This window comes from Homalodisca vitripennis, chromosome 3 (genome assembly GCF_021130785.1).
Source record: "Homalodisca vitripennis isolate AUS2020 chromosome 3, UT_GWSS_2.1, whole genome shotgun sequence".
Taxonomy (NCBI): domain Eukaryota; kingdom Metazoa; phylum Arthropoda; class Insecta; order Hemiptera; family Cicadellidae; genus Homalodisca; species Homalodisca vitripennis.
Window position 1 is genome coordinate 57,355,584 of NC_060209.1, and position 26,081 is coordinate 57,381,664.

General features: G+C 32.7%; 2 protein-coding genes and 1 long non-coding RNA gene across 3 annotated transcripts in view; 1 reads left to right on the forward strand and 2 right to left on the reverse strand.

Moving 5' to 3' along the window:
* LOC124356931 (ATP-binding cassette sub-family G member 1-like) overlaps positions 1-4,956 on the reverse strand; it is a 69,291-nt gene extending 64,335 nt beyond the window's left edge. The window contains exon 1 of the mRNA XM_046808239.1: positions 4,657-4,956. Within this exon, the coding sequence (XP_046664195.1) occupies positions 4,657-4,720 (64 nt within the window). The 5' untranslated portion in view covers positions 4,721-4,956. The remainder of the gene's footprint in view (positions 1-4,656) is intronic.
* Positions 4,957-6,033: 1,077 nt separating this feature from the next.
* LOC124356932 lies at positions 6,034-15,827 on the forward strand. The gene is made up of 3 exons (XR_006921906.1): positions 6,034-6,999; positions 11,853-12,085; positions 13,978-15,827. It is a non-coding gene; the product is annotated as an uncharacterized LOC124356932 (long non-coding RNA).
* Positions 15,828-18,166: 2,339 nt separating this feature from the next.
* The window catches only part of LOC124356933 (ATP-binding cassette sub-family G member 1-like), a 71,635-nt gene continuing 63,720 nt past the window's right edge, over positions 18,167-26,081 (reverse strand). The window contains exons 10-11 of the mRNA XM_046808240.1: positions 22,563-22,718; positions 18,167-19,233 (exon numbers count right to left, since the gene is read on the reverse strand). Of these exons, the coding sequence (XP_046664196.1) occupies positions 18,883-19,233; positions 22,563-22,718 (507 nt within the window). The 3' untranslated portion in view covers positions 18,167-18,882. The remainder of the gene's footprint in view (positions 19,234-22,562; positions 22,719-26,081) is intronic.

Genomic DNA, 26,081 nt, shown 5'->3' on the forward strand with positions numbered 1-26,081 from the left:
CATAATTCTAAAACAATGCGGCCTGAGAGTAATTGGGGTGTGCTCCTTTTAAAACAACAATCATGGATGTGTGCCTCTTGTAATATCAATTAGTACTTTTACTGTTTTACATCATTTGTCATTTTAATACAACAGAGATTTTGTTACGAAATAAAAATTCAAGTAAAGACTTATATAAACATACAAGTAATTGTTTATAGTCTTGCAAAGAGAACATTTTTTTGTATGACTGAAATTAAATTAAAAAAGGTAAGAATACACCACACATGTCATGTAACAAGCTTCGCTAAGGTCGTATGAAAAAGTTTTAGTGTATAACTCATTTTATTCTTGAGATGTCCTGTGGACAGATAGATAGACAGGCAATCATACAGTAAAGAGATTTTTATCCTCTTGACAGACAAAAGAGAAATTGTGTCAGCATACTAAGTGATAGTTCTTAATGGCGTTCAGCCAAATTCTGTGGAATGACATGCACCATCATGAAACCCAGTTTTACCAATTTTGAAATTAATCTTCATGCAAATTATCAAGTATACAGGTCAGTTTGTTATCAAGATATTGTGCAGTCAGGCAAGCAGACAGATAGACAGACAGATACCCTGCTCCTGTGGTATGCTTCGCTAATTCTCAGCCAATAAAAATGAACACTCAGTAAAGAAAATCTTGACTGAGGAGCCTGACTGATACATCTGGACAGCAGTAGTTTTTGTTGCTTGTTGACACATGACAGCTGCACTAGTCACTGTCAGCTGAATTTCATCTTTTGTTTTTATACTACATCCAAAGGCCTATTACTTGAAATATTTTAAACCACTAATATTGTAGTTATTTGTTTGTTACTCTCATTTAATATTGCAAAATTATAAAAGTAGTGAATAGTATAATTAATTACTAATTTCATGACTAATTTGCCTAGCTTAATAACAAAACAGAATTTGGAATATTAAGAATATCAACATAGAGATTCCTGGGTAACCAATAAACATTATGGTAGTATTGCAATTTATGTCTGCGTGGTTGTCAAATTCAGCAAACTTGTCGGCTAACAATTTAGTAATGTCCATAAAAATAAGTAAAAATAATTTAATTCCATTAAAAATACAGAGTTTAATTACTTCTAAAAAGTTTAAACAAATTAGTACAAATGCCTATTAAAATTATTCCACTATTTCTGCTTTACAGTAAAAACATAAAAATAATCATTGGAGCACAAAGTTGTACCAGTTTCCATGCCAATTCATGATTGGATGCAAATCATTTAGTCTTATCAGATGATTGTTGACCATATTTTAGAATGGTTAATAGTATTGATAGCAGTTGTTCCACTTGGATTCAAAGTTTAGCAGAAGTTTATGTTCTGAAGAACTAATGAACTTCATACATTCAAATGTTGTAATTTTTTACAGTATGAATAGTTGTGAAGTTCTTCTACTGTGACAATGTCAATTATTTTACTAATTGCTAATGATAATTTATTAGTCCAACCATTTAATTCCTTTCTTATTTAATAACTTTGAAATTAAAACCAGTCTAAAATTTAACGAAACCCTCGCCCCTTTGTGCAATTTATTTATTTGGAGTATGAAATTTAAACTTTAAATCAGCCTGAAAAAAAAAAAAAACAGAGGAGCATACAGTTTGGTTGGCAAATGGTTTCTTTCAAGCGAAAATTCCTCTATAGTTTAAATGTAAAACTAGATTTTGTGCTCATGCAACGCAGATTACCTCTTGGTTTATAAACTATGATATTGAATGAATTGACTGAAACTGAACCTACCTATAACTATCACTTATGAATTCAAATGTACAAATTATTTTCAAGCTTGAAATCTAAATATCCAAGAATATACTTTGTTGTCTATCAATAATGAGTTGCATAATGAGTGTAAAGGATGGGCAAGATACTAGCAATAATTCACTCATGATTAACAAATGATATTAATTAATACAGTATTACAACGACCAATGACAACTAGAAGAATTCTTCATGAACTGATTGAAGTACAGGAATTCTAGCTTTGGCAGATTGACAAAACCAAATTTTCTATGTTAAATTAATCCTTTTTCCATCTAAATAATGAGCAAGTGTGGTAAATAACTATGAATAAATGGCAATCAACACTTCGGCAAATAGTACTTCTTAGTAATAACATAAGTGAATACAAAATATTGAATCTGCTCTGGAAAATCCATTTCTGCAAAATGCAATAGTGGAATGATGCTAATGAGGGGTAGTAATAATGTGATAAAACTTACTTTTGACCAATCAGTCTCTGTGATTTAACTCTCCTATGAACCAATTACAGTATTCAAAAGTAAAATATTTAACTTGCATGTGATATTATACATTATTTACTTAACAATTTAGTAGGGAATCTTGAAATACATGGATTTAACTGTACTCTGTTCTTTTACTACTCATGTGTTTCTGAAATTGTTATATTGCATGGATTTAGTATTAAACACAAATTATGACCCATGTGAGTGTAACAAATGGATTTTGCCTTATTCCAGACAAACATATTTAGAACATATCACACAGCTAAATAAATAGAGATTCATCAGAAATACTGTGTAGGATTTAGTGTTCAGAGTTTGAATTAGATACATTATGACCGTGATTTAAGATTACTCTTTTACCAGAAATCAAACAACACATAGAACTTATTGATCATGAAATGCAGTAGCAACTATTTCACTGCTGCAACAAAAACTCTTTCTGATTGGTTATGATTATATGAATTACGTTCAAAAGATGTATTTAGGTTCTTTTATTATCATGTAGTTAGGCTAAATAATTCTCAGAGTGTTATTAGAGTTTTAATCTTGATATTCAATATAAACTATAAAATTTATTTTCTACTTAAATATAAGTTTAAAAAAACAAGATTGCTATAAGTACTGTATTAGATTAGAAATAAATAACTTAGTATTTTGGTATTAAAAAACTGCATTATTAGAAAGAACAGATTTTATTTTCCTAACAGTGAAAATTAAATGTCATTATGACGATCGGTTCTTGTTTAATGACTCCAAAAAGGAACCAATGTCCCTATCTACAAGTTGTTATTAGGTTATATAAGAAGATTTAGATTAATGAATTATGTTGGAAGTAGTACCATAGTTAAAGTTGTTAACCTTTATGAGTGCTTGAATTTGGATGCCATCTCGGGGAATGTACATTTCTTTTTCGTCAGAAGTACGGGATGGTCAGGGGCATTTCTGATCGGTACTTTCCCGACTCCTCATAACGTCCCAGATCGTTCAACTTTGCCGACATCAGATCACGTTGCACCATCTGGCACATAATCTGAGGTTGGGAATGTAGCGATCGGAAATGCCTCTGGCATCAGTGTAGGCTTTTGGCGTCACTCTGCACTTCTGACAAAAAAAGAAAAACATCCCTCGATATAGTACCTAAATTCAAGGTCAGATCACGTGAATGCTCGTTAAACCTTTATATCCATAAAAGTACATATGTATTCAGCTACTTACAGTATATATAGCCTGATAACAATAGTAAACATGAACGGAGTGGCCTCTTTCTCGCCAACATCGCTTCCTTTTGTGAGGCAGAAAATAAGAACCGATCGTAATATTGATATTTAATTTTTACTGGAAGTCAAATAAAGTCTGTTCTTTCTAACAATGCAGATTTTTTAGGTACCTGGTAAGAAAAAATCCTCCAAAAATAGTTGCCTCTAACAAATTGCCTTGCCAAAATCCTCCCCTAACAAATTAACGAATAAATAAATTATTATGATCAGTGCTTGATTTCTAGAACAAGAGCTAGCGGAGCTGCCTCCCAGGGGTCTCCAAGTCTGGAATACCTCCCAGAAAAAAGGGGAAGTCGATCTTTCCCTTAAACAATTTTAAAGATATGAGTTCTTCTTCTAGAAAAATATTTATGGTTCCTACATTATAATCAAGTGTTTTTTCTATTAGTAAGCTATGTTGTACAACTTTTTATTTTCTTTGTTCAAATGTAAAAATGACTTTAGTTATCTAGTTTAGGAAAATTTTAAATACATTCAAAAACTGGCAATAATTATTAGGCAACTACAGTTAGAATGTTTCTGTACTTGTTAGGTTAGGTATTTCTAATTGGTGATTTGGTTTGCTGATTCAGTTGATGTGGTGGTCACTTAGGCTAAATACTGCAACCAAATTTTTAAATGTATATATATATATATGTGTGTGTGTGTGTGTGTGTGTGTGTGTGTGTGTGTGTGTGTGTGTGTGTGTGCAAAAATATAAAACTAGACTGATCATAATTTGTGATGTATTTAATCATTGTACAAAATTTTGGCTTGTAAAACTGTGAAATTTTATTTTTGAAGAATTTACAAAATTAAGCTATTAGTTTAATTCTAAATCATAAATATTTAGTTTCTTTCTTTGAGGAACAATTATGTTATTTCTATTAAATGAAAAAAATTGATTTGCTTATAACATTATACGTTCTACATAATTTGTTGTTACTAAGCTTATTACTTTTAAATCATACAATACATAAAATTGATATGTTCATATGGGTATATCCATATTATCGAAGCGAAGGCACCGATTGATAAGTCTACCTATGTAATAATAGTGATTTATTGTATTGGCACAGCATGTGTATCTTAGATAAAGCATCTATAGTAAACTCACCTTTGTATGTGAGATCTGTAAATTCCACGTTGAGACTTTGTGTGTGGCGCGCACAACTCGCCATACCGCAGCCAGCTTCACTCCGAACTTACTAAATGATTCAATAATGAATATTGTTGATATTGCCCACCGACGCGACGTTCACATTCAGACAGGCCAGATCCTAACCGCTGCTGACAACACTGCCTCCATTCAACAACAATCAATGATACAATAATGCATATGAACTAACCGACCGTGTCTATCTGACACAACCAGCTGAGTAGCTTTTGTCACTGTTCTGTAGCAGACTACAAAGCTAAAAGCTCTGTGCAATCAGCTGTTGTCTGACGCTCCCCAAATGTTGATGTAAAACAGCTGATTTGAATGTACAATTTTTTCTAGGATTCCACCACACCTTCATAACACTGAATTGTGTCGTTCATAATTTATTTATTAATGACGAACGCCATTTACAATTTTTATAATATTGATGTTTATAGTAAATAATCACAATAGCCCGAACTAAAAAATAGAAGCAAATATAATAACAACTAGGAAAATAATAGATCAAACAACGAAAAATAAATGCATAAAACATATAATGTACTTCTATACGATGTAAAACTCGCATAGTTATTTTATAGCAAGAACCTAATGGGTCTTTCAAAAGGGAATAGTTAAATTGTCGTTAAGTAATTCATAATCAATATATTGCACCATATTCGACTAAAAGAAGTTACGTTTAAATGTAAGAAAAATGTCTAAAGAGGTCTAAGAAGCCTTATTCACATCAAGATCCAAAATGTAGGTTACGTCAGTAGATTCAATCAAATCCTTCTTTTGACATTTGACAACAGTTAAGTTCAATTATTTAGAACAGTTGAGCGAAGAGATGTTGTGTTAGACTATGAAAAAAAACATCAAATTCAAAATTTTCAAGTCTTATAGCTTATCAGTCTCTTATGTGGTCAGTAACAGTAAATTCACCCATATAAAGTCGATATTATTAGAGGTTTGAAGTTTGAAAATGAGTGGAAACAACGTGAAGAGAATTTAGTGTAATGTGTCGCAGTAGGATGAAAATTGTTGTTATACCGAACTGCCAAGTATCAACTCGATAATATATTCAAACATGTAAATGTATGGCAGTTGCCAAATGTAATACTAATAAAATTATTAGGTACGATACATAGAGTAATTCCAATCAACCTGAATAATGAAACGATTTTTCTTACACTCAAATTATAACAAAAGTTATTATAGATATGTTTGTTTTGACTTTCAGGTTAGTTACTGCCGTATGTTCAACAATAATATCATTATAAAATAATACATTATGTACATTCTAGGTTGATAATACAGTTCGAGGGCAATTTTTAGGTGCTAGCTACTATTTTAGTTTACACAATATCTGTAGACTATCCGTATATTGACAGTCAAAAGGCACATCAACCGCGCATTTATCCTCAAACATTGATATTTCCTTTCCTCTATGTCCCTTACAGTGGAACGGAACACAACACAAATCGATAACATATGGTTCTTCTTGTTTGTAAATTTAAGTGAGGTTATGTTTCATTGTTTATTTTGGTTTGAACTTGAACTAGACCAAAATATTTTATAGCCTAATCAGTGGTTAATATTTGTAATAGAAAGGTTGTTATGAAAATTAATACCTATTCATTTGGACAATGGACTGTAGAGCACATAAAAAGACGATACAATGTGCCGACCGAATAGCTATACTTGATGTATATAAACAAATAAAAAAGTGCCATCCAGAAGAAAATGTAACATTTTGGGTTAGGAAAACCAGTGAAATGACTGCAGTAAGCCAACGCTCAATATACAGATTTCGGAAAGAGGAAAGTAAAGGACAGATGTTGATTCCAAGAAAGACTAGACGGAATGTGGAATATCAAACAAGTAGACGTTTAAAATATGATGGTTATGTTACTGGAACCATAATTAGAAAGGTAGAATCCTTCTTTGCTGAAAATTCCTCACCAACACTGTCTTCAATTTTACAAAGAGTCAATGATGACCCAAAACTCCCTACATTTAAGAGAACAACTTTGTGGAGATTACTGAAAGAAAATGGATTCTTGTTTGAAAAGAACCATAGGAGATCAATTTTATCATGTCCATTAAAAGATGACCGATTAAAAAAATGGAATCAAGGAGATGAAAGTAATAAAGTATTTGATGCAAACAATCAAAATATTGACAACAGTGACACTGACATTGAGCCTCCATTGATAATGTTGTTAAATGAATCATCTTCAGCTGAACCTACTCCCACTGATTACGCTTGCAAATCGTAGTTTTGAGTTCTATAAACATATGTAATTAATTCCAGAGGTACTGTTTCAATGTTGTCTTAATCAAGCTAATGTGTAGGATAAGTATCAATAAAAACCCACATAGGTTTGTGATGTAATGAGTTGAATACTGTAGTATATTTAATGACTTTAATTACTCACAATCAAATACTTTCAGTTGTGACTCGAGTCAGTTGACTTGTTTTTGTTTTAGTGATCGCTGAATTAATAGTAATAGTTATGACTGCAGTATAATATTAGGCCACCACCACAATAGAATCATAGTATATCCTTTAAAACAGAAAAAAGTAACTAAATGTTAAACTGTTTTGTTTGTTACATTTTATAGATACACAACATAGATAGTTTTTATATAACGTAATTCGTGTCAATATTAATTTTTTTATGGTTTAAATAATCATAAATATGATTCTATTGTGGTGGTGGCCTCTTATTGTACTGCAGCCATAGTCATGTATTCGTCTTGCCGATTAAAGCCGACTCTGATTTATTAGTCTACTCGATTGTTTTCTAATCGGGCAGTGCACGATAAGCGGAATCATTTTTTTTTTTTTAAATTGATTGTTATAGTCATTGATACATAACATTTGTATGTCAAATACAAGACTATTAATTGATATCAACATATCTACAGTTATAATAACAATCATGTTTGAAATTGAAATAATTAGTTTAATATACACAGTGACAATATCATTAATAATAAAGGAGCTATAACGATTAAACAAACAATTAGAACAGTAAATAGAAAAGTTGCGGAACTATTTGTTTTCTTTTGTTTGGCAATAGTTAACTGCTGTTAAGGAATGGTTGAAAGCATCCTCTCCAGAAAACCATTTCTCTCCCTGTACAAATACTCACAGGGATGAACTGTAAGCAGGTCGGTTGGTACGCCACTTTTTAAACTTTGTTTCACAGACCTCTTTTTTGATTGTCTGATTATAAGTATAAACAGCAGTTGCCGGCTTTAAATAAGTTGTCACTATGGTTGACGGTAAAATGCACATAACCACATTCACACAACAAAAAATAAGCCTTCTACATATCTGTGATTTCTGTTGTCCACAATATAATTTCTGTGGGACTATACCAACATCATGAAGCCAAGAAAAACAAGTTTTATCATATTTTAAAGTAATTTCATTAAGTTTTCTGAAGTTGACAGCAGTTTTGAATTCAACAAAGTCAGTTATTAAAAAGTAATAATATGCTATTTTGACTATCTGAAAAAGTGTTTATAGATGATATGAGTTAGTTATTTTTCAAACTAATAAAACTATCTAAATTGAGATTGAGATATGATTTTCATAAATCAGTGACGATGATTGTTCTGGGTTTGACATATGTTATGACTAGTGGTATAATTGTGTTAGTATCCCTTTTATTATCTACCGAAATGTTCAGTCTATATGGTCCACCTCAACTTTCACGCTCGTTTCTGTCCACATCTACGTTAATGTTGATTATTTGTAATAACTTTATTTACTTGTTTCCCTTATAAGGAAATTATAATCCAATATATTTATACTGAAAAAGAAGTAAATCACTGTTAGAATGCATCTCACTCCAAACATGGATCCTTCAAAAATTGTATGTTTAAGCGTACTAAGGGAAACTTCATGTTTTGATTATCAGTTTTGTAGTAGCGAAATATGATGCACTTTTCTCCTTTAATTCTCAACTTCATCTCATTATTGCACACTTTACAATTTGCTATTTTTGGTTATAAACCTTGTTTTTGTGAAATTCAACAGTTTCTTTCCTGTGTATTTATGATATTTTCACAGTAAATCTTTATATTTGATTTTTCTAACATCTTCATATTATTGTGTTTGTAAACAAATTGTAATTAAAAATATAGAAATAGCGATATATTGCCATGATACACAATAAATCATTTTACAAAAAACATGATAAAATAATCTATAAATGCTTCACAGGTCTAACTATTTTATTGACCTGGGTCAACCACCGACAATATGTTGTTAACCGAGGGGTAAAAAATGAGATATCTCAATGAAATTTGGAACGAAGAAATACTACCAGATTTCCTATATTGTGCGTAAATTTGAAGGCTGTTGGACAAAATTAGGTGCCTAATTATGCATATTAACCGTTTGTTTATTACTGTATATTACCTGGGTCAATTATTGACAGTAACCCACTGACCATGTGCTAAGAATTGAGATATCTCGATGAAACTTGAAACAAAAGGTATTATAACATTCTCTATCATTCCAAGTTTCATTGAGATATCTCAGTTTTTAGCACCTGGTCAACAGGTTATCGCTGTCTTAACAGCCGTTATTATGCATAATTAAGCATATATATAGAGATATACATATGTTACTCTAATGGTTTACTTTTCGGCTTTGAATATAATCCAAGTTTCATTATATGATGTCAATGGGAATATAAAGTAAGCTGGCTTATTATATTCTCAATTTCTGCTTTTTAATTTGATGATACAAACTTTAAATTTTATAGCAAAATTTATCATCCAGAGTACAGTTGGAGGAATTTAGCTGTGCTCATAGGGTCCTAATGCTACCCTTTCAACAAATAAACGCTGTCTGTGTGGCAGATTGCGTTTACATGCTAGCCCCTGAGATGAAAGAGCATCAATCTCTTTAATAACTTTAAACTCGCGATTTCGATTTGCAGTATTGACAAATAAGTTATTTTTAAAAACACGTTAAACAACACTATAACAACTGAAAAACAAGGATAAGTCCTATTATTGCTATTATTTGGTATTCTCTTATTATTTAATTCCACCACAATCAGCAATGTTACAAAACAGACTGATTTTAGCGAGTGTGATGAGTTATTTGGGCCAATATGATTCCTGAAAGGAGGATTTTACGCATGAGTCACAGGAAATGTTTTCGGGACGCAGCACATAATTCTACCCCACCACCCCTCCAGCCTATCAACACACACACAAGGTCAGGTGCGCAGCTAAAGTCCTCGAACTGTAGTTGCGATAAAGTCGAGAATTAGACTACTTTTTTTACTATGTCATAAACTGCTGTAAAATAGGTACTAAATTCACAAATGAAAAGTGGCCCAAATTACTGTAATAATGTGTTTGTTACATAATATTACAATTCAAATGGCAGGATTTAACATATTATAAATATAGAATAACTTCTATGTCCTTTTCTTACTGATAAGTATTGTATTTAGTACATACAAAATGGATGACAAGCCAGATGCGGAAAGGTTGTCGAAATTTTCTTAGCAGTGGTTGTGAGAAAACCTAAAACGTGATGCAAGTTGGGGGTTGTGAAATATATTTTTACCCCAAAGAAAATTATGGTAAATATTTATAATACTGTACCCTCACTACACAGTATAAAATGTGCCTGTGTCATACATGTAACACATTTCCGATTCAGAATTTGAAATTTTTTCATTTGTACATATATTTATTCTGAATGTCCTGTCTGTAATTTCATGTAATTCATCATTTTACAAAAAGGTTGCCATGTGCTGGAAGATTACAAACAACAGCAGTAATTATGAAATCTCACTCAGAAAGGAATTTACACCAATACTCTGTTAGTCTGGTAGATAGTAATATAAGATGAAGTCAAATTGGTGTAACTATAATCTCAACAATCTATGTTTGGAGTGTATGTGTAGTACACACCATGCAGAATGCTTTCAAAATGTTTTCAGTTTGAAATTTAACATATTTGAAACGATTGAATTAAAAACACTAGTAGCATATGTTGGTTTGTTGATTTGATACAGAATATTCCCGCTTCAAAATTTTTGAAATTGCATAACATTTCCCAAATACTAAGCTGTGATATTTCTTTGGGTACAACGTATGTGATATTTCTATTTTCAATATTTCTTTTCAAAAAGTTGCAGTGGTAACATCTGTGTGTTATGTAAAATCAATAGAGGAAGGTTTTATCCATTCACTGCCAGTGTCTAATTTCAGTACCCTTAGTACAGTGTACCAATGAAAGGTTTAGTGGTTAAACCTTACTAGCTGTAGTACATTTTAACCCTTTTACTGCCAACATCAGGAAGTGTTCATACCCCTTAGTAGTTCTAAGTAAAGTCCACTACTACTGTGCAGTGTAAAATAGTACTAGCCTACTTCAGAACTGGGCATCTGAAAAATTATTAGAAATCCTTACTCTATACACTTATGTCCTGAACAAAACCATTGTGAGATTCTAGGGAATGAAGATCACCATAACATTTTTTGTTAATGTTCTATTCCTGTGTTGTGAATCTATTTTACATTTTCTGATTTGTATTTAAGGATTTTGAAGTTTTGGTTATTACTACAACAACCAGTGCCTCTGGTACTACGTTCTTTGCAAAAGCATGGGCACAATATTGTAAACTAGTTTTGTGAGTGGTACTACAAATGATATTGACCCTAGGTATTTTTAGTTTACAATACTTTGAAGTCATACAGTTGAAAAGTTAAAGTATGTTAAAGTAGTCAACTAAAGACCTGTTTGGGGTTTCCCCTATATATATGTCTTAGGTTATATTGTAGGTCTTAGGTTGACAACTTTGAAGTACTTTTAACTTTCGAATTGTATGACATAAAAGCATTGTAAACTAAAAATACCTAGTGGCAATATATAGCCACCTTTATATATATATATATATATATATATATATATATATATATATATTTACCATAGCTATTTAAAAAAATGATTGTTTATATATAAGTAGTGACTACTATAGAAATTGTCTTTTTTTTAATTTTGAAAATCCTTCTTTTCAATGCGGAAAGTAAAGCTATTTTTCTCAGAATGATAAAAAAGCTAACTACTAAAATATTTCTCTAATAAGTGCAGTGTTCAAGACCAATATCTTTAAGAAATTTTTCAGGTTCATTATATAGGCAGAATATTCTCAACGTTCCAAAGATTACATAAGAGGCTGCCTTAAGAACATGGTGGAAAATGCTGATATAAGGGAGCAACTCAATGTAGGGGGTATGGTCATCCTGGTGAATCCTGATAAGAGGAACATTGGCATCATGCAAGTTGTCACCAAGAATATGCCCAACTGCAGGCTAGAAGGAAGACAGTGAGTTGTGACGCAAGAAGGAGATGAACGAGGTAATTATGAAGTGAAAATATAACATATAAATTACCTTCAGTGAGATTAAAAGACCTGTAAGAAATTTATTCATGTCTTTTAATCTTAAAGAACTGCTCAATTGTGCCACTAGAATTACTGATCATAATGAGTTACTACTTGGAAATGTTATAACTAATATAAATTCTAAAATAGAGTCAGAAATGTCCTTTATCAACTCATTATCAGATCATGAGTCCCAATTGATAACAATAAAATCAAATTGTATTTACCAAACTGAAATTACCTGATATAATAAGATTTTTTTCCATAAAAACTATTTTTAATTTAAGAATGGCTTGTCACAGGCAGACTGGAGTTTTTTAATACATTTTTAAGGATTAAAAAATTTAATTCCTTTTCTGAACATTTTGAATAATCGATTCCTTTCAAATCCTGTAATAAATTTAATAAAAGATCAAAGGGGAAAAATAATGCTCTTGGAGCAAAGAACTAAAGGCATTTACTAACAGTAGTGTTGATTTGGGGATTCTTGCCTGAAACATTAAAGATTTTGGCCTTAAAAGCCTTTTTAAATAAAGGAAAAACTTTTCCGTAGTTTTTGCTGGAGCAAAAGTTTTTAAATGCTTCACATAACCAAAAATTCAGTTTGTATCCAGAAAACCCTCTAGAATACTGTGCATAGAGGGACAAGTGAGTCAGAATCATCCTCTTCAATTCCTCTTATTAAATATCTGGGTGATTCATTCAAGCCAGCATCTGAAGCTGTAAAAGTTTTCAGCAATCATTTCAAAATATTGCTGATGTATCATACTGCACTATGCTGTACAATTCTTCATTTAATTTTATTCAGAATCACACTCTAGTTCATTCTTTGTTTTTGTTTGTGGTTTCTTCTGGTGAATTTGAACAAGCGATCTTTTCTCTTAAATCAAAGATGTCTTCACATCAGGAACTGATGGAGTTTCTACTTTTTTTTAACACATTTACACAGTCATCAGTGATCCACTAGCCCATCTGTTCAATGTCTCGATTTCTTCTAGAATTTTCCCTGACGTTGATAAAAAAACTACAAGTTTTTTCCCCATATTTAAGTCAGGGGAGTGACTTCAATAACTATAGGCCTGTTGCTCTTCTTTGTACTATCCCAAAGGTGCTGGAAAAAGTTATCTATTTGAGGTTATTGAGTCATCTAGATAATAGTATTACATGATTTTGAACATGACATGACTAAACTGGAATAATAGAATATCAAACAAGCAGACATTTAAAATAAGATAGCTATGTGACTGGAACAATTTAGCATGTAATGGTCACTGCCAACATGATTGTGCACTGTTAGAGTTGTGTACAGTTTATGGGCAAGACGGTTAATATATTTAACCAACAGCCAGACATGTTTGTGATACGTTTGCCCATATATTTTAATTATATATATATATATGTATGTATGTTAATTTATATTAACTGATTAATATATATATATATATATATATATATATATATATATGTGTGTGTGTGTGTGTGAAAATGGTTTGTTATCGGAGAGGATGGCTTCAAATAGTATCTGTGGAAAGAGAATGGGTACGCTTATATTAATTGAATATATAAAATAAAAGTGCATATCGGTTTGGTAAAACATGAATTTTCTCGAAAACGGCTCGATAAAAGTTTATGAAACTTAATTGGGTTTAAATTAGGCAGTATAGATTTTTATAAAGCATATTCTTTAATATTTTTTTAGAAATTATTGTTTAAATTTCAGCCACTGAAAGTAAATTATTGCAAATTGCATCACACAGTTATTAGCTTTTATTTAAGATGTTATCAGGAATAAATTCAAACTATATGCACCTTAAATGGATATAAATTATTTTAAAATTATGTACTGATTGCTTTTTTGTCCGCTTAGAACAAGAAGATAAGGATTCAGGATTGGAAGCTTGGCGGTACGAGCCTTCTGAGGAAAGATAACAGGCTCTATCTCGGTGATGTCACCTTGGAAGAAGGGAAGACCAGCTTTGTTCACTTAGAAGAAGAAGATAAGGATTCAGGATCGGAAACTTAGCGGTACGAGCCTTCTGAGGAAAGATAACAGGCTCTATCTCGGTCATGTCACCTTGGAAGAAGGGAAGACTAGCTTTGTTCACTTAGAACAAGAAGATAAGGATTCACAATGGGAAGGTTGAAGGTAGGAGCCACCTGAGGAGAGATAACAGGCATTATCTCGGTCATGTCACCTTGGAAGAAAGGAATGCTAGCTTTTCAGTCAAAGCGGTCGAGGGAGACAATATCCCTCCACGTCTGGGCTTGAAAAAAAAAAACATTTCCACTCCAACACCTATCCTCCAAAGTAAACTCGACCTACTTTTTTATCATGCGGTTAGTGGTAATGTCAGTGCCGCTCCTGTACATCCAAATAAGGTTGTCCAGATCTTGTAAGTGACAAATCTGTTTTTGCTGTACTCATTATTGGTTCTACCAGTAGTTTTAAATCAGCTCTTAGCAAACTCTTTTGGAAATACTGATTGCTTACTTTTACATTTACTAATTTATCCATTGTGTATTATTTTGGATTATTTGTTCATTGTTCAGTAGCTTCTAACAATGTCCATGACAAGAGAAGCAAAACTTAATATAGCGAGATTGACTAAAATTTTTAATTATATTTGAAATACTTGCTAACACTTTATTATATATACACTCGCCAGCCCTCAATAGTATGACTTTGTGATACAGATTTATTTCTCGATAACACATGCATTTTCCTAACCCCCTTGAATTCACTTAATGTTAAAATGACCTTTGGACTGATGAGTCATTGTTTACAAGAGCAGGAATTTTCAATTGTCTTAATATGCACCACTAGGATAAAAAAACCTACACCGGACAAGGGAACAATCCTTTAAAACGCGTTTTACTATTAATGTTTGGTATGGAGTCTTAGGCGACCAATTGATTGGCCCTCACATATTTTATGGAACTGTAAATGGAACAAACTACTTAGATTTTTTGTAACAGGACCTACCTAACCTTCTAGATGGTTTGAACAATGTTGAAAGAGACGAGCTTATATTCCAGTAGGATGGAGCCCCTCCACAATTTAATGCAACAGTACGTCAATGGCTGACTGAAAACTATCCCGAGTGGATTGGACGTGGGGGAACTGTCACATGGCCTGCTCGATCTCCCAACCTTACACCTATGGACTTTGTGTGGAGTTTTTTTAAGCAGGAAGTTTATTCCACCCCAGTAAACTCAGAAGAAGAATTACGAGGCAGAATTAGTCTGGCTGCTCAAAGGTTTCAGGAAAAACTGTCTTTTAAAATGACCGTAGGAGCAATGAGAAAGCGAGCAAGAACTTGTGTGAGAAAAGAAGGTCGCCATTTTGAGAATGAACTGCAATGATTTTACTTTTAATGTTTTGTGTTCATGAGGTATTCTAATTTTCATTTACCTTATTGATAATTGATGAAAGTTCCATTATTAAATATCTTTACTAATGCTAAAAAATTATGTTTATTATACCGTCCTATGACTACTCAGTGTAAACTTTTAACCTGTACTGATTTTTTTAAATGGTAAAACACCTAAATAGTTGGTCATATGGCCGATGGTCGTATGGCATACCACTTTTCCTATTAAATGGTAAAGTTTTTAATATCACTTGACACATTCTTGTGTACAGGGTGTGGTAAAAAGATGGGGTTCAATGATATTTAAGTTTTTCTGAAACTTAGCAACTTTGCCATTTAAATCGACCTGAAGCTTAATTTTCTTTTCTTACCGTTTGAACCGATAACTTTTTCAAATTGAAAATTTAACGGAGAATCTAAAAATCATGTAGTTTGCTCAGATATGTCTATACGTTGCTGAGAAATATCAGATTTACATACAAAAACATGGGTTTCTTAGAAAAACTGAAAATAATTCATAACCTAATTTTTGGAGTTAGACCTTTTTATAACCGCCATTGTATCACATTTACATTGCATTATAACCCAAAAAATTTTGTCACACCAAGAGCCACTCACCCTGTATAGTAAACCTTAATAGTATGAATTTTTTTCTCCAATTCAGGTCAAAAATATTACTTTCCATAGTAAGTTTTTTTGCAACATAAAATCATTATAGTATTGATTTAACCTCAGTAGTATTTCATTTAATGTATTAGAACCTTTATTGCATGAGTTCACCTTTCCCAGTGCATATAATCCACGGTTAGTGACACGTTTTGAGGGAAACAATGTTTTTGGCATAGTTCTAAAACACTCTTTGTATCCGACACAGAACACCTGTCATATGTGCGCTACTGCGGTATGTAACACCAATTAATCATGACAATAGGTGCATTTTTGAATGTTTTAATGAGAAAATATAATGTAACAGTAAAAGGGTTTGAAACTAGTTATTAAACTTGATTGTGCGCTGGATCACATATATTTAAGTAACTCAAAACAATAACAAAATTTAAGAATCACCAGCATGACTTGTGTGTTGTGTGCAAGTTGGGATAAACAAAAATTAGCTCAATTAATCATTTCTATTAATAATTTAGTTATATAATCTAGTCATTAAAATTGTAATTTTGATTTTAATACCTCATCACTGATATACATTTTTGGAAAATATTTATGCACTAATAATGAATTCAATTCCAAATTAATAAATATTAATAAATTCCAAATTATTTCCCTTCCCCACCACCAATTGTAGTACAGTGCTAAGTGACTAGAAGAAATCAGTGATGTGATCAACCAGTGCCAACTTCCTTTTTCATTGTTGAAAAAATTAAATCATTAACTGTTTCCTGAAAATCATTCCCTATTGACTTCCACAAGCAGAAGCAGAGGAAGATCTGCATTAGCTTATTTTTTGGGTACCATCCCAACAAATTTCCCTAAGAGCTTATCCTAGAGCTAAATTAATTGATGAATTATAATGAATGAAATGATGAATGAAAATATAAACCTAAACTTGAAAAGCCTCAAACTATTAGACAAATATGATTTCACAAATCAAATTATGATTTACAATAAAAGAAAGTCGTATATTACTGTTTTATCACAACATTAACAGGCACACCAAATAACTCGGACTGATAGGAGTTCTTGCGTCGGGTAATACAAGAACCGATAAAATGGCTGCTTTTGAAACAGCTGTATCCATGATGACTGTCAAAGTAGAGAACAGATCTTAGGCTGTTGTGTAGTATAAATAACATTACTTAAAACTATTTTATATTGGGTGTACAAATAAGATAATATTCGTTAGTTTTCTGACAGATGAAACTTTTGTTTGTAATTTTTCAATAATGTCATGATTTCAAAATCAGTTATGTTGAAACTATAACTTCTACATACAAATTCATAGTTGCTCCAGAAATGGAACTTTTCGTTGGCGCAACTTTGAACTTTCTACAAAAAATAATGAACATGAAATTTATGAAAGTTACAGAATTATGTAGATGCAGCTGGTAAACTGCCAAGAATCGTGACTTTTACAAAGTATTGCACTTCTTCTTTTACAGTTCATAAACAAATAAAGAAAGGACAGTTATGTTTTATGTATGAAAATGTAAGTTCAGAATCTTGTCTTTTTGTTGGTATATGCTATGTTCGGATTAAAGTTAGTTATAAACATTAAATCATGAGTTAAAGGAGGATAGTACACAACCCATTGGAAATCCTATTAATGCCACTTCTAGGGTTAATTGTCACTAAATATGGTATTAGCATTAAATTTTAACAAATAAAAACGTAAATACTTGTGAAATATGTAAAAAAAAATTATTGATATTAGGTACAATTTGCTCAAAGTGTTTGCTTTACACAACAATACACAAGAACAATGAAATTAGTGAAATATTTTTTTGGAGAGAAAGTAGAAATGTATTATAATTATGTTTTAAACAAGCATCATAGGATTATTACTAACAAATTAGATTAACAAACTCTATATTTTAGGATAGCTTTCTGCATAAGTTATTTTATTACACGATTTATGAACAAAGTAAAACAAAATTGATTTTACGTTAATAACACTGTTACCACTTAAATAAGAGTAACTATTTATGTTTGCAGTATAAAAAACACAACTAGTGTTTTGTGAAAATATTTATTTGTATTATTAAATTATAACGTATACAATATATTTTATCACTCTTAGTGTGATAAAAGCATTTTGTAGTATGTTAGAACGTACATATATAATTTGATTATTAATATACTGAAAATATAATTTTACTTATTGATTATAGCTTTTAATGTCATTATATTTATTGTTTCACTCTTTATTAACATGTGAGCAGAATTAGTTAGCATGTCATGCCACCTCATTGTGAAGGTTGGGTCACAGTTCTGAGAAATAATACATATCAATATTTCAGTTAAAGTGTTAATTACTTTCATGTTTTTGATATGAATGTGTATATTAAAAAAATAATAGATACAATTAGGCTTTTTTAAAGTATTAATATTATGGATATAGTTAATGCTTCTCTAGAAGGTTTGTATAAGTATTCTCTTAGTAATTGAAGGTACTATGTGTACTTTATAGAAAAATTATGGATTTGTATGATGTACCAAAATAAATATTTGAATTTTTCTGTTGAATGGAACAATTTAATCACTGATTTATTTGAAACATTTATGCTATTCTGGCTTCAAAATAATTAAGAACATCCTCTTAACAAATTATTTTATGGTATTAAGTAATGATTCATAAATTCTCTGACTTCATTGCATTGCTTTATTTTTAACCCATTCACTTCAAGTAATAACCACAATCATTAACATCTGCAGTGCTAATATGTAAATTATCTTTCCTTCGATTTTGAAATCCTTCTTTTCAGTGCTACAAATACAGCTATTTGACTCACAATGATATAAAAGCAAAGTACTAAAATATTTCTCCAATAAGTGCAGGCTTCAAGACCCATATCTGTAAGGAACTTTTGAGGGTCATTATATGGACAAGATATTTCTGGACATTCCAGGGGCTCTCGGCCAAAGCCAAAGATTGCGTAAGAGCTTGCCTCAAGAGCGTAGCGGAAAATGCTGATATACGAGAGCCATTTAACGTAAGGGGAGAGATCATCCAGGTGGATGAAGAACCCTGACATGAGGAACATCGGCATCGTGCAAGTCGTCATCAAGAATAAGCCCACCTGCGAGACAAAAAAACAGTGAGTTATGGTATAGCAAGGTGATGCTGTGAGACGGAGTGGAAGTGTAAGTGAAGAAATAAGGAATGTAAGTGAAGAAACAAGGAATGTATGTGTATCTTCTCCACACATTAATTTATGTTCCATTTTCAATATAAATATTTCAAGAATCAAGTTCCAGAATAATCCATATTCATAGCAGAATCTCTATTGTATTACTGTAGTTATTAACAATGATATTGCATACTTTTACAATTTCTAAGGTTAATTATGAACATTAAAAGTGGGGTTTTGCGCATTCAATTCTGCAGAGATAGGGTGTTGCTGGTACTGCATATGTGAAATTTTGTGTTAACTTGCATATTAATTAGTATCTAATTTGTACCAATTGTTATTAAAGTAATAAAACATCTACTCCTGAGAAAGATGATTTTATAGTGCATTCCATTCTGGTGGTCAAACAGCATGCCAGTGATACGGCAGCTTGCAGAATTTCAAGTTAAAACTAACACAATAATTAGTACTTAACATGAATCAATGGTTTAGTACCTCTTACGAAAATGAGTTATATTGCACATTGAATTCTGATAGACTAGCGAATGCTAGCCTGGAATTTTCTAATTTTGAGTTGGAACTTACACAATATTTAGGATGTAATTTATACATGATTTATGGTAATTCAAATTTGACAGACCATCGATATACTAGCCTGGCATGTGTTGAATATTGAATAACGTACCAGTTTGTACCGAAGTTTTAGAATTAGTGCCAACTACAGCGATCATTGAGAATCACTTCTCCACTAGACCAGGAATATTAGGATTTTTAACAGGGGTATCATGAGGTATCCTAACCAGGTTGGTGAAATGCCTTCAAGCATTCCTGAGGTCAGATATGGAGGATGGGAACAATTTCCTTCTCTACAGTCATTTCGCTACACAAGCTCAAAAAGTTTGGGGTCCTCTCATTATCATCTTGCATATTTACTTATTGAACATATTAAGGCAGAGTTTCCCAAAGTGTGCGCAGCAGCACCCTGAGAGTGTACAACTGGTTGAATTCCAACAGACATTTTCTTAAGAACTGGATTTAAAATGAATTATTTGCCAGAGATTTGGTGTAATATCGAAAAAAGTGAACCCACAAATTGCCAGGAAAGCAACTCTTTGCTACTCCCCACCTTTATCTCAACCGTGGCTGTCATCAAATTAAAATACAGACCAAACTTAAACATTGAAAAAAGAAGTGTGTTGCAGTTTTGAACATGAGTTCAGATTTTGATGTACTAATTGAAGGAAAAAATCTCACCTTCGCATAGGCTTTTAGCAGATATATCCGATTGGCTTATGTAAAACTTAATATGAATATTACGAACTGTGATGAATTTGAGTAAATATAATCTGACTAGTTAAAGTGTAAGCTTTATGAAACAATCATCGAATTATTAAAACAATATTTAAAATGTTAAACGCTTTTTACTTACTTACTTTTCCCTCTATGTATTTACTTGTGCTACTCCAAGTCTAACAATATTAGTGAATAGTACATAGTTGTACATAATTTATTAATAACAGGGGTTTTTTACTTCGTATGTTTATGATGGCTAATTTACAATAGGCATGCAGTCAAATATTTTACAGATGTGAATAAATTATTATGTGAATTATATAGTCACAATACTTTATTGTTATTCTACATCGACTCTATTAAGATGATCTGAGGGGGTTGGGTGCGGTAGAAAGCAGTACAAACATAAAGGGAGCCTTAAGTTCAAAAGTTTGGGAAACACTGCATGAAAGTAAGCAATGGGAGAACACCTCTTCATCTAGATTACATTTGATTTTGTGATGTAGGTGTCTGTCGAAAGAATGCAAAAAGTTTGTTTTGATCTTCTTTGTTGTTAAATCTTTTTTGGATCCCTTCAGATGGGTGTGAACTCCAGATTCTAGAAATTGTCTGTAATAGTTTCAGATTTCAACACTGCACTGAGTGGAAGGTGAAACGTAGTTGAACTCAACAATTGCATTTCCTTTGTCTTAAAATCTTTTTTACTCCCTGGGGCAAAAATATGCATAATAACTTACAGGATTTGTTCAATAAGAATCGGAACTGGTTCCAAAATTTATTCCAGGTATCATTACAATTACTTAATAATTTTCAAAAATCATTCCTCCTGCAGTTATCGGAATACTGTTGAGATCTTTGTCATCAACTCTTGAACTACCTCCATGGAGTCAAACCGATATCACTTTTCAGTCACAGAAACAGGAAAAAGTCTGGTGGAGCCAGGTCTAGACTGAAGGGGGGGTGGTAAGGCAATGTCGAGTATCACCAACAGCAGCCGAACAACAATCGCACCATTGCACGGCGCATAGTCATGGTAAAGTTTCCAATTCTTAACAATGGCTGGCCGCACACACGTTATGCGATTTAGTAGGCGTGTCAGTACTTGTACGTAAAATGCAGCATTTACATGATTTTGATTTTCGATTTTGATATTCAAGCTTTTTATGGATGCGGAGACCCCTGCGTGTGCCATTCTGAACTTTGATGTTTTGTTTCTAGGTCATACTGAAACACCCACGATTCATCGCCAGTAATAAAGTTAAGAAAATATTCATCTTCATGGTTGCAGTCCAATATTTCTTGTGAAATTTCTATCGCGACAGATTTTGTTCCTCGCTCAAGACTCAGCATCAGCTTCGCACACACTTTCCTCATTGTAAGATTCTCTATTACAATGGTATGGACAGTTTTTACTGAAAGGCAGGTTTCCTCACTAATAAGAGCGATGGTTAAATGCATGTCAGAGTCCAAAACTGTTTTCACTTTGGCCACCTGAGCATCGGTTCGAGTAGTTGACGGGTGTCCGACGTGGTGATTGTCTTCGACGAGCTCCCGGCCTTCCTTAAACATTTTGTACCACACAAAAACTCTTGTGCGGCTTATGGCATCATCCCCATACATCTGTTTAATGAGTTTAAGGGTTTTCAGATGTGGATTTCCCGAGTTTAAAGCAAATCTTCACAGCGTAGCGTTGCTCCATGCTGACGTAATGGCACAATAAAAATTCAAACATGACAAAAATCCACCTCCTGTCTCAACGCATGCCCATAGGCGACCGAATTAAAGTGCGCCTGAGTGAGGGACTCCTCTACCGAGGTCGACCAGTCAGACTTCACTCCACCGTTGAGGATACAGCGAACTAGTCCCGATACTTATTGAACAGACCATATAATGTATCAAAATGTATAGGGGTTAAAATGTTATTTCCTTTCAAAAGATATATGATTTTTAATTGTTTTTACAACGTAGGATGTGAGGTTACTCACCTGAGTGTTGAAGGAAACTCCGAAGAAACAACCGACTCCTTGTGCGAGAATGGTTACGACAACGTTGGCTAGAAGAAACAGTGAGTACCTCTCCCAGTCCCTTGGCTGGTCTGTCAAGTAGTAACTGATCGTGACAAACAGCACAGGGCTTAAGATCTGTAATACATAATTATTTTTTAATAATTACTATGAAATAAATTTTTATTTTAAGTAATTAAACTAACCCAATGAAGGGTATTGAATTATTTGTTCAGGGCGTTCCAGTAAATAACTAAAACTTTTCAAATTCACATACAATTTTATAATATTATTTACAAATGTGGTTTTGAAGTTGTATTGTAGCAAAAGAGACTATATTTTATCTGATGTGATACGCTAGTACAACACTGAAAGTGCGAGTAGCAGTTGTATTGTAACGAAATAGACTATGTTTTGTATCATATGATAATTATTCTAGTACAACACTTCAAGTGTTAATGGCAATTGCACCGCCTTCAGTAATCATTCTTCAGTAATTGGCCTAGCGTGCTCATTCTTTGCTTTAATTTGAGAAATAAAAATGAATAATTGATTATACAATGTAATTTTTGTATAGAATATTATGACAATTTTTGTATAGAATATTATGAATATTCTCCCAATAGCCAAGCAATTTAGGAATGCCATATTGTTCTGATGAAACTTTATACTCTTTAACGAATAAAAATAATTTTTAGGCCTCACTATGTCAAAAATTCAGAGAAATAAAGGCTTGATTATACTGGTACCATGAGATGGCTATTGTCACATAAGCTTCTCCTGCAATGTAGCCTACACATTTTGGCACATATGCAACGATCGGCCGCATCATCATCCTTGCGCCGTGCTACACATCACTTCCTATCCCAATGCTCATCACTTCTCTTTATCTTCTGAAACATCAGTCGTCTCATCACCAAGCTCAACAAGAGCCATGAAGCCCACCACCTCACTGCTTCTCTAGTTTGGCCATGTTCAATAATGTTAAGAACTAATTGGACTATCCCAAAGAAAATACTAGGTTATCTTTAATACTTTTGCAGGTCCACAGAAAACAATACACATATGGGGATAGTTTTTTTTCAACATTCGATCATATTGTGAATCAGCCAATCAAATTGTATTCTGCAGCAAAGTGTAGCACCTCACGCATTGCCGAATGTCCGACGCCATTATGAATTCATCTAAATACAGGTAACCTGGCTACTACCATTGATTTCCTTTAAGTATAAAGTTATTCGATTCTTGCAACCTGAAGGACTAATTCACTGAAGCAGAAATTCACTGCAGAATGTCACGAGTGTAAAATGGTGAAAACTTTATGAATAATTGTATCGTGTTTGAATGGTGCAGAAAATTTAAAGATGCATTAGTTGATGTTCATTATGATGGAGGCCAAGGATGCAAGTCTGTCGCAAAGGAAGATATCTTTTGAATAAATTGATCATCAAAAGCAATTAAAGATTCACTATTATTCAGTTGTCTGATAAATTTCTGGAAATTTCAAGATCAGCTAAGATGATAATGTGAGAAGACCTTGAAGGTCAATACTCATTTCAGAAATGGTCTTTATCCATGACAATTCTTGTCCTCACAGTGCTGCTCTGATGAAACGGTTTCTTGACAGATTTCAATGGTATATTTTTGACCATCCAGCCTCTATATTCCTTATCTAGCATCAAGCGAGTTTCACCTGCTTCCTGATTGTAAGAAGTAGAGCAGCAGAGCTTCTGAACAGATGGCGTACTCTGAAACACTGTGGAATACCATCTAAAGTCACTGGCAGTAATATTTTATGAAGAGGATATTGAGAAGCACCCTGGAATTACATTGCCTTAATTTAAATGGTGATTATCTTGAAAAGTAACCATATGTATACTGGGTGTTCTGAACACCTTGTATATAACTTTTGATCATAAATTTATTTCATTATGCTCATTAGTTTTATTTTTATAACACATTGGAGGCCTCATAGCACACTCAATAATTATGGATGAATTGTATTAATTTAATTCTGTATTTATATGAATTTACCGGCTATTGTCCAAGTCCCGTAAAAACGCATACATAATACACCTTTCAACACAATACCTACTCAGAGAACACACAGTTTATTGCCATAAATATCCTTTACATATCACTAAATTTTTTTAGTAGTTGTAAGGACACCAATCCCTATACCTTATCAGTAAATGCATATCATTTCAGTATCTAATGGAACACAGCTACTAATAGTCCAGAAAAACTGCTCAAAGGATTTATTGGAGTTTTTTACTCCTCTTAAGTGATATTAGATACCCAGCAGGGATCACTTCTGGCTGGTTTATACCTTCCAGTTGAACCCACCACTGGGAACAGCAAAAACCGATGTGTCACTTAAATCTGGGCAACCTTATGGATGTCCAGGAGCGGCACATCACTAACTGCAAATATTGAGATACTGGGGTTCATGAGCAATTCGATAGGTCTAGTCTACTGCAGGAGATGACTGTTGGAGTTGGTGGGGTTTGTTCCCTAACCTCAAGAGGTTCTTGCTAGCCTCAACAAGGGTGTGCCACCCCCTGCCTACTTTACAGTCAAAACTGGAGAGGCTGGTCCACAGCTGGCCTCCCCTTCTTCTGGGGAGATATGACTTTGAGATGTAGTGCCCTAATTCTTCCTCATGGATCTCGATTGGAAGCGGCCCCTACCCTCTAACCTTACCCATCCTGAATATCCTGTCACTCCGGAAGCAACACATAGAGAATGTTGACAAGCTGTAACATATGCTCAAGATTATTTTCATTTATTTCTAGTTCAGTCTCCTGAATTGTCATCCTCTCTCACTCCTTTGAGTTATCATTCAATACAATATAAACTGTATGATCAGTAATAAATTTCAAAAACCATATTCAATAAATATCTCACAGAAACCGAATATTTTATTCACTTTATGCCAAAAACTAGATACTATTGTTGTAAAACACATTTTCAACTAACATAATGAACAAAGAGCATTCAAAGCACAACAATTACAGTGAAGAGAGCAAAGAGATATTTATGCGAAGAAGCATTTGTAATTTTTAAACCAATCAGACTTCCACTCTTTTTGTACAACTTTTTCTTAAATACTTCCTTTGTAAGTTGTTTGAAATGATACTGTAGATTGGTGATGACCTGTATCGTAATGTTGTATGATAATGAATGGTCCTTTTTCTAGTTTGTATAATACAAACAATGGTTTAAGATGAACACAGGAAACACTTTATATAATATGACACAATGCTGCACTAATGTCCGTAATTACCATGGTCAGATTGGTTACGTGTGGCAAGTTTCATGGCTCTCATATTCACTTGAGAAGATTTTTCTAGTGGAGATTGATCAAAGATACTTTGTAATTTTACATATACTTAACATAACTTTTTTCCATAACATTGAAAACAACCAAGAGGAGAATTTCAAGTTTTTTATACTAAAAATTTTATCCTTGCTATAAAAATACCGTCCAGTACCAAATAT